We start from the raw sequence: 10,509 nt of genomic DNA on the forward strand, positions 1-10,509 counted from the left end.
TGCAATCAATGACATGAAACAAAATATATGTGGTCTGATGAATGGAAAAATGATTTGCCCTGTAAATTTTCACCAAAATCACAATAAAAACTTAAAAAAAAAAAAAAAGAAAAAGATTTACTACAAATAAACTACATGTTGGACAGCAAGCGACTATTGTTAAAGGACAGTGCAGAGTAGTCAACTAAAATGACAGTCAGGATGATTTTATAGCAACATAATAAAATGCTTATCTTGTAATTTTAAGTGCAAACACAAATTATCAAATTAATTAAACAATATCATATCCAATATTAAGGGGGGGAAAAGCACAGGAAGACTCAAATGTGATTTCTTTCTCTTTTTATACTTCTCCATTGTCTAATTTTCTTTGAGTACATAGATTTTACCTGGAAAAAAAAAGGCAACTATCTTTAAGACCAAATTTAAAATTCCATCTCTTGGAATTTTTTTTCTGACTTCTTCAATCACAAAGAAGATACTCAGCAAGTATTTTTCAGAAGCATACCAAATGCCATTTGGGAAATTTTGTTGTTGTTATTAGCTGCCCATCAAGCTGGCTCCAACTTATGAGTACCTTATGTATAACAGACAAAACACTGCCTGCTCTGACACCATCTTCACACTCCTTGTTTGGTATGTTTGAACGTGTTGTTGAAGTTATTGTTGTCAATCCGTTTCACTGAGGGTTTTCCTCATTTTTGCTGATATTCTATGTTACCAAATATTATCCCCCTAATCTAGAGACTGGTCTTTCCTGGTGATGTGTCCAAAGTAAATGAACTGAAGTCTCACCATCCTCATTTCTGACAGTGCTCTGGTTATTTCTTCCAAGACTGATTTTTTCATTCTTCTGGCAGTTCGTGGTACAGGTATGCCTTTGAGATATTGTGCATTCAGTTCTAGATCACCTCAATAAAGTGACTATTACAATAAAGCAAGTCACACAATTTTTTTGGTTTCCCGGTACATATAAAAGTTATGTTTATACCATATCACAGTCTATTAAATGTACAAAAGCATTATGAAAAAGTTTGTAATATTATGAGAATTATCAAAATGTTACACAGAGACATGAAGGGAGCACATGCTCTTGGAAAAATGGTGCCAACAGACTTGATCAATGCAGAGTTGCCACAAACCTTCTTCAATTTGTAAAAAATGCAACATCTGCAGAGTGCAATAAAACAGAGCACAATAGAACAAGGTATGCCTGTATGTTCAATATCCTTCCAAAACACCACAATTCAAATGCATCAAATCTTCTGTCTTCTTTTTCATCGCCCAGCTGTTGCATACACATGAAGGCACTGAAAAGACCATAGCTTAGCTCAGGTGCACACTTTGTGTGTGTGTGTATGTGTGTGTGAGAGAGATCTGGGTGAAAGTTTACAGAACAAATTAATTTCCCATACAGAAGTTCATACACATATTGTCTCATAATATTGACCACAATTCCCAACAATGTAACAGCTCTCTTCCCATTTCCTTCCTGTAATTTACCTCTTCCCTGTGTCCTTCCCTTCCATGTGCTCCCACCCCCTGAGCTGTCTCCTTGTGCAAACACTGCCCTTCTGTTCTCCCAGGATTGATCACTCCAAGGAGTATATCTATCTGACATAAATGTTCAGCCCATATGCCTGTCTATTGTTTGGCTGGAAGCCACAGGAGTGAGTTCAATTCCAGACCTGAAGGATGGCTAAGGGCCATATCTCAGAGGTCTCACTAGGCTCTATCAGACCAAGAAATCTGGTCTTTTTTATGATTTGAGTTTTGCTCCACATTATTCTCCCACTCTATCCAGGCTCTCTGGCTCAGATGCACCTTAGTCATCAAAGTGACATCATTATTTTTTAGAACTACAAAGAGATCTTTTGCAGCAGACTTGCCCAATGCAATTCCTCAGTGCTGCTTCCATGGGTATTCCCTGTTGATCCAAGAAGAATGAAAAACCAAAATATTAAACTACACCATCAAATGGATTCCAACTCAAAGTGACCCTACAGGACAGATTAGAACTGCTCTATAGGATTTCCAAGGCTGTAATCTTTATAGAAGCAGACTGCCACATCTTCCTCCTGTGAAGCAGCTGGAGGGTTTGAACCTCCCACCTTCAGATTAGCAGACAAGTGCTTTAACCACTGCACCACCAGGGCTCCTCAAAAGAAGAAAGTCCTTAACAAATTCATTCTTTTCTTCATTTTTCATGATATTGTTTATTGGTCCAGCTGGGTATTTATAAAGTGGAAAACACTGCACGTACTTCTGAGATCCTCTTGCTTCACTTTATATTACTTTGCCCCAAGCATCCAAAAGGCTCTATTCTCTTCCTTTGGGAAAAAATTTTTGTATTCAGCACTCATGAGCTTTAAAAAATTACTCTAAAGACTACATTTCCAACAGAAACTCTCCACTTTGTATTTCCAATGCATTTACTAGAACTTCCTCTGGAAATTTCATTTTTACCTCAAATTTACAGTATTTAAATTAAAATTCATTATCTTTTCCCCTAACCCAGCTCTACCTACTTTCTGACATTATTAACAACAGCACCATTCTCCTTGGCTAAAAATGTGAGAGTCATATTTGATTTCTTCCTTTCACTCCCAACTTTCATCAATTCCTTCCTACAGGATTTCTTTATCTATTTCTGACCATTCTTTTTTTTTTTTTTTTTAATTTTGATTTGGGTGAAGATTTACAGAGCAAATTCACTTTCCATACAGCAGTTCTGACCATTGTTATTGCCACAAACTTGGATCAGCTTCTGAAGCTCCAAAATTCCAATACAGTCAGTCTAAAACAAAGCCTGTATCGTAGAAATAATATTATACGTAAGCACAAGCATTAAGAATATCTGTTGTTGTTGCTGTTGTTATATGCCATCAAGTCAGATATGACTCATAGTGACCCCTCCTTGGGTTTCGGAGGCAGTTATCACTACAGAAGTAGATTGCCCAACCTTCCTTCTGAGAAGTGGCTGTGGATTTGAACCGCCACCCTTCTGGTTAGCAGTCAAATGTCTTAGGCACTACACTACCAGAGCTCCTATAAGAATATCTAGAAGACTGCATACTGACCGTTACATCTTGGCCATTAGATTACAGTGGCTTTAAGGAGTTCTGGTAGTACGGTGCATAAAGCATTTGCCAGAAGGCTGGCAGTTCAAACCTACCAGCTGCTCTGTGGGAGGAAGATGAGGTAATCTACTTCCTTAAAGATTTACAGCCTTGGCTGTATAGGAGACCCTGGTTAGAGTGTGAGAACAATGTGGAACAAAACTCAGAATCATTAAAAAAAAAAAATGAGGACCAAGTGTGCTGGTCTGATAGCGCCCATGGAATCCCTAAGACTATGGCCCCTTGCTACCCTTCAGGTCTGGAATTGAACCCACGCCTGTGGCTTCTAGTCAAACAAAAGACAGGCATATGAGCTGAATATTTACATTAGGTAGATACACTCCTTGGAGAGATCAAACATGGGAGAACAGAAGGGCTGTGTATGCACAGGGAGACAGCTGGGGGTGGCGCAGGAGTGCATGGGAGGGAAGGACACAGGGAAGAGGTGGCTATGAGGAGGAAGGGGAGGGGAGCTGTTGCATTGTGGGAAATTGTAGTCAATGTCATGAGACAAAGTGTACGTGAGCTGCTGTATGGAAAATGGATTTGAATTTGCTCTGTAAACTTTCACTCAAACCACAATAAAAATTCCAAAAAAAAAAGAATTATAGCCTTGGAAACCCAATGAGGGTTACTGTGAGTTGGAATTGACTCGATGGCAATGGGTTTCTTATTTTGTTTTCTATTTATGTGTTAATAATTAACTTTGTATTACTTTGGTTATCCTGAACAAATAATATACATACATACACATACTCCAATGGCCAATTAAAAACAAAACAAACAAAAACGAATGTCCCCTGAAATACCTGCCTCATATCTCTCAAACCTCCAGTCCACCCTGTACTCTGATGCTACTTATGGTTAACCTTTCTAAAATGCCATTCTAATTCTATAAACCTGCCTTTCCAATTTTAAACAACTCTGTATTAGTTTCAAGACCTCCCAAAATACAGATTACCTCACCTTTAGCTCTTCCTCCTTTACAATGAGAACATGTTTAAATCCAGCTAAGCCTTCATATAAGGAGCTCTGGTGGTACAGTGCCTAAGCATTTGACTGTTAACCAGAAGGCTGGTGGTTCAAACTCACCAGCCTCTACACAGAAGTGGAGTGGAACAAAACTCAGAATCATTAAAAATATGGAAGACTTCTGTAGTGATACTGCCTCGAAAACCCAAGGGGGTTGCTATGAGTTGGAATCGACTCTATGGCAGTGAGTTTGGTTTCTTTGGTTTTAATCCTTCATATACCCAAACTCCTATGCTTCTTATTCATGATATTCCCAATCACCAAAAATATTTCCCCCTTTATATTTTTTTATATTTCATTTTTGTTTTTACATCAATTCTAATCCTTACTGTTCAATTCCTTTGCTCACTGTATTTCACATATATTATCTGAATTACAAAAATTGTTGTTCTTAGGTGCCATCGAGTTGGTTCTGATGCATAGCAATCCTATATAAAAGAGAATGAAACATTGCCTGGTCCTCTATGATCCTCACAGTCTGCTATGCATAAGCCCAATGTGGCAGTTTCAGTGCATCTCACTTAGGGCCTTCTTCTTTTTCACTGACCCTCTACTGTACCAAACATGGTACCATTCTCCAAGGACTGGTCCCTCCTGACATGACCAAAGTACAAGAGGTAAAGTCTTGTCATTCTTGCTTCTAAGGAGCATTCCAGGTATACTTGATCCAAGACAAATCTGTCTCTTTTTCCAGCAGTCAATGGTATAGTCAATATTCTTTGCCAACACCATAATTCAAATGCATCGATTCGTTTTTGGTTTTCCTTATTCATTATCCAGCTTTCACATGCATATGAGGTGAACTGCAAATACCATGACTTGGGTCAGGCACATCTTAGTCTTCAAAGTGACATCTTTGCTTTAAAACATTTTAAAGTGGTCCGCTGCAGCAGATTTGCCCAGTACAATATGCTGTTTGATTTCTTGATTTTTCTTCCCATGGACTGTTCTTCATCAGTAAGTGCTTTAAGTCCTCTTGAATTGCACAGTTAGCAATAGTAAAATGTCTAATTTTCTGTCTATACTTAGGTAGCACTTGATTATATACTATTTTGATAACTGTTTTATGCCTATGACCTACCTCCCTAATTTTCCCAAATAAAATCAAGCTCCTTGTGTGGAAAGAATTATATGCTTTTCTTCTTTAATCAAAATATTTATCATAGCACAACCCAATAAATGCTTATATATCACCTGATTGGTTCAGAGTAGTTCAAGAGTTTACAGACAAATAAATTAGCAAATTTTATAAAGAAGTTTAATAAAGTTAACTGGAGGGCAAAGGGCTTTAAGGACTAGCTATACTGTACCCACTGCCACCAAGTCAATTCTGACTCATTATGACTCTACAGAACAAAGCAGAACTGCCCCATGGTGTAAATCATTTTTATTGTTTTTACATGACACAGTGATAAGAATGAATCCAAAGTTGGAAAGACTCAGGAAGAAAGGAGGCAGCCCATCACCAAGAGTGAAGGGACATTCCTGCCCAAGTGCCATGGCCTGAATGCTCTAAAGGACAGGCACCAGAGAAGGTTCTGGTAGGGTCCAGGCCAGAGGGGACTCTGGCACCCATCATCATGGTTATGTCACTCCTTTCAGGTGAGGTGAGGTTCCTGCTCTCACCTTGCCTTCAGAGGTCCTACAAGAGAACTACAGGCTCCCAAGTGAATAAAGGAGGATTGTGTAGGGAGAGGAAGAGTGTTATAATGTATGCCTAATTTCTAGGAGGCAAGTGGCCACGAACAGGACTTAAGACAGTCTTGTTGACAGTTCCTGTTTTCTTTCCGCATTCAGGATGCGGAAAGGATAGGTGCCAGAGCTTCTGGGTATTGCCTTTTTAGGATCCTGGGGTAATTTGAAAAGTACTCTGCTGCTAACCAAAATGTCAGCAGTTCAAACCCATTAATCACTCTATAGCAGAAAGATGTAGCAGTCTGTTCCTACAAAGATTTATAGCCTTGGAAACACTATGGAACAGTTCTCCTCTGTCCTATAGGGTTGCTATGAGTACGAATAGACTTGATAGCAGTATGTTTGGTTTTGGGGTAATCTGAACTATCTATCCTGAAAGATGATTTCTCTTTGGAATGGATTAGAAGAAAAACTAGTACTCTGGGAAGAGAAAATTGGGTAAAGAGGTTTCCCTACCCCAATTCTTCAAACATACACACACACACACACACACACACAAGTGCTTTGGTAGTACATGATGGTTTGTCATATCTAGGCTGGGGTTGGAAGAAGTGGAGCAAAGATGGATTCTTTGTTACAAAGGTCAATCAAGTAGGAGGCAAGGTTGTTATTTTTGCTACTCTCTAGCCCTTTCTACTGGGCTTCAAACTTCTTCAGGTACTCCAGGAGTCTGACTTGATTGTTGTAAACTGAAGCCTGATGGTACCAGTGCATGGCAGAGACTCTATCAGGTCCCACTGGGAACTTCTCAAAATACAAGCAGATGTCATGGACCATCATGGGCTCCTAAAAGAGTTGGCTTTATGAGCCAAAAATTGCAGAGTGGAGAAGACAGTAGTTCTTCAAGAAAGTAAAGACCTTCTGTTCTTTTTCTCCGTTTATATCCCTTTTTCTCAAAGAACTGGAAACTGGGGACAAAGCCGCCAACTGAATGCACATACTTGAGTCCAGAAAGGTTCTTCAAGTTCCTTCCTGGTTCTTGTTTTCCAAACTGGTTGCAGAGAAAACCCAACACTCGACCAAAAGGCTTCAGATTGAATCCACTCTGGCAGTGCATTGAGTTCAGGATACTGAGCTGTCAATCCTCAGTAGGTGGCCACATTGACAAAGAAGACATGTCTTCTGATTACCTAGTACCACTCGCACAGGAATATACCACAAATGGGATGGCCTTAAGAAAGTTTATTCTCTTGGCCTGGAGGCTTTAAGTCCAAGTTCAAAGTGCCAGGCTCTAAGGGCTGGGTGTAAGTCCCTCAACCTGGGGGTCCAGCTCTGCCTCCTGCTCCCGGCCCACTGGAGCTAGAGGCATTTCTTCACTCAGACAGCTGCTGGCTGCTGAGGCTGAGAAGCCCAAGGTTGACAAATAAAAAGGCACAATCCCGATGTTACCAAAACACATGGCAGGCCATTAATTCAAGTTCACTATAAGTCCCAAGGTCAGCAGAGCATGGCAGGCTGCTGAACGACGACATGCAGGGTCCAAGTGTGCAATAGGTTAGAGACCATTCTCAAAGCTTCTCCTTATACACAGGAAGCAGACCACATCCCAAAGGCAGCTACTCAGCTGCTTGTGGTAGATCATACCATGGAGCTGATTGCCAGTCTCATCATGGGGAATAACTACCACCAGCTGCCCAGCCACTCAACCAGGCCCAGCCAAAATGATACACAAACATAACTACCACAACATGCTTGCCCACATATTGCCTAAACTGGATATATTCCTCATCATTGAGAGTGAGGGCTCCATACTCATAGATGTCACCTGTCACCTCTTTGTACCAATCTGTCTCCATCTGCCCCAGTTCAGGCTCAGCTAAACAAAGCCCACCAGAAACAGTAGGAAGACAGGAAGCCCAGAATTATTTCCAGACCTCAAAACGTAATCAGGAAAAAATCATAAGAACTTTCAGCCAGTCTTTAGAAAAGCTCATATGGCAAGGAATTAGCTGATCTTTAAAGGTCTGGGAGAACTCTCATTTGAAAACATCTGGCCCTTATGCTTCTTAGTAGAGGAGATTTTAAACTACCTTCTTGCCAAAAAGTCTATGGAATCAATTTTGTTGAGTAGTATTTTCCTTAAAAATTATCTATTCATCTGGGTTTTCACACAATTGTATAAATAACTCTCTCATGGTTTTAATTCATCTTTTTGACAGTTATTTTACCCTCAACATAACAAATTTTATTTTCTTCTTTTCTTTCTTTTTTAAATTAGGTCATCCAATGTGCTACAGGGGCAGAGAGGAGTCATCTTCTGAGCTCCTCTCACTATACAAGAGGAAGACACATAATCACCATCAGCAGCCCAAGGCCTGTTCTTATGAGGCCAGACATGCTGCCACATGCCACCACCCTCCAGGCCTCTTACCAACCTTGACACCAACCATCCCTCTGACAGCACCCACCACTTCTCTGCTGGGTTTGATAATTCCCTGCAGTGGCCACACAGAACTCACAGATTATGGGGTTTATTAGGGAAACAACGGGCTACAATTCAAGTTCAGGAACACACTCCGTCTCTCTCAGCAGGCTCTCTCTCTCTTAGCAGCCGGGCCCCTCTCTCAGCAGCTGCTCATGTCTCTCTCTCTCTCTCTCTCTCAGCAGCTGGGCCCCTCTTTCAGCAGCCATTCATCTCTCTCTCTCAGCAGCCGTGCATCTCCCTCAGCCATATGTCTCCCTCAGCTGGCAGTCAGAGAGACTCCTTCTGCTTCTAGGAAGGCTCCTTCTGAGCCTGGCAGAATGGCCAAAACCAACCAATCCCAACATCAGAATTCTACACACCTGAGAGAGAGCAAACTTCCCAGAAGATTACTTCCTGCTACCTCAACAGAAATATCCCAGGTGGATAACTTTAATTATCAGGTACTCAGTTGCTCACTGCAAAGTGGGAGTTACAAAGATTATGGCTAGAAAAGCCATACCATGTAATTTACTATACCACACAATGATTTATGTATGCTGATCTTCTTAAAACTACTGGTTATTCATTCTAATTTATTAAGTTCTGCTTGTAACTTTATTAATTCCCTCCTCTTTCTTTCTTTTCCTTTTTTTATTGTTTTTCAGTTTTTCAAGTTGTGTTTTGAACTCACTTTTTTTTTTCTTTTCCATTTTATTGCTATGGGTATTTAATACCAATGGTGTATTGCCTAAGGCACTTGACTGCTAACCAGAAGGTCAGCAGTTCAAACCCATCAGCTACTCCTTGGAAGGAAGATTGGGCAATCTACTTCTTCTTATTATTTTTTAATGCATTTTATTGAAATATAATTTATGTACAGTGAAATACACAAAACTAAAGTGACATGGGTCAATGCATTTTTTTTTTCTTTGCAGGGGTCCCCCCCCCCCCCACCCAACCCCTGGCAACCAACAAAGAAAGTTTCCCTCCATATATAAACCTTTCCTTGACCCTCCACAACAACGAACTAATACTATATTTGTCCTTCTATGATTGACTTATTTCACTCAGCATAATGTCCTCCAAGTTCATCCATATTATGCGGTGTTTTGCAGACTCTACATTATTCTTTAGCGCTCTTCCGCTGATGGGCATGTAGGTTGTTTCCATCTTTTTGCTATTGTAAATAGGGCTGTGATGAACATGAGCGTGCATGTATCTGTTCCTATCCTGGCTCTCACCTCTCTAGGATATATATCTAGTAATGGGGTTGCTGGGTCAAATAGTATCTCCAACTTTTTTCCATCAATCTTAGAGATAAGTCCCTTGCTAGATACGTAATTATCAGCAAATATGAATTTGTTGCTGTTATTTTTGTCATGTGCTTTTTCAATGTGTTGACTTCTTTGTTCCATATAATTTTCTATGCTGAGCTCGTTTTATTTATGAATTATATTATCACTTTCTTCATTGCTATTGTTTTAGTATTTGCTGAATATTTATGCTGATCCTCTTTTTTATTTTGATGTGAAGGTTTATCATTTTTCTTTGAGGTTACCCTGTGATTTATAGTTTTCTTCCCAAGTGTAGAACAGTCCATTCTACCTCATAGTTGTCTTGACTTCCCTACCATCTAGAAGTTCTGTAACGACATAGATTTCTTTCCCTCTTTATGGTTTGTAGTTGTCCTCATTTGTTGGTTGATGTCTCTGGTTCCCTGTTTACCATCTTTTTACCAGCTTATTTACTTTGGATACTTCCATAGCTGGGTTGGTTTCTGGGTTATATCATCATGTGTGTTAATGGTCAGTTGTTGTTGGCTGTTGTTGCTTCTCTGGCCAAAGGGCTCCCTTTAGTATCTCTTGTAAGCTTGGTCTGGTTTTAACAAATCCCCTTAATTTCTGCTTATCTGAAAATGTCCTAATTTCACCATTCATATTTGAGGGACAGTTTTGCTGGGTACATAATTCTTGGTTGGGAATTTTTCTCCTTCAGTGTTTTATATACACCATCCCACTGTCTTCTCACCTGCATAGTTTCTGCCGAGAAATCCAAGCTTAGTCTTATTGGTTGCCCCTTGTAGGTAACTTTTTGTTTTTCCCGTGCTGCTCTCATGATTCTTTTTTTGTCTTTGGTTTTGGTGAGTTTGATGATGATATGTCTTGGTGTTTTTCTTTTGAGGTCTATCCTGTTTGGGGTTCATTGGACTTCCTGAATAGATATATTCTCATCTTTCATCATATCAGGGAAGTTCTCCTC

The 10,509-nt window shown here is 39.9% G+C and overlaps 1 protein-coding gene and 1 pseudogene across 1 annotated transcript in view; both read right to left on the reverse strand.

Moving 5' to 3' along the window:
- Window positions 1-804, reverse strand: part of ZC3H6 (zinc finger CCCH-type containing 6) — a 56,643-nt gene extending 55,839 nt beyond the window's left edge. The window contains exon 1 of the mRNA XM_007959512.2: window positions 796-804. Coding sequence (XP_007957703.1) covers window positions 796-804 — 9 coding nt within the window. The remainder of the gene's footprint in view (window positions 1-795) is intronic.
- Window positions 805-6,479: 5,675 nt separating this feature from the next.
- Window positions 6,480-10,509, reverse strand: part of LOC103213769 — a 10,538-nt pseudogene continuing 6,508 nt past the window's right edge.

The sequence above is a fragment of the Orycteropus afer genome, unplaced genomic scaffold (assembly GCF_000298275.1).
Source record: "Orycteropus afer afer isolate SDZICR_OR568_19922 unplaced genomic scaffold, OryAfe1.0 scaffold00017, whole genome shotgun sequence".
NCBI classification, from domain to species: Eukaryota; Metazoa; Chordata; class Mammalia; order Tubulidentata; family Orycteropodidae; genus Orycteropus; species Orycteropus afer.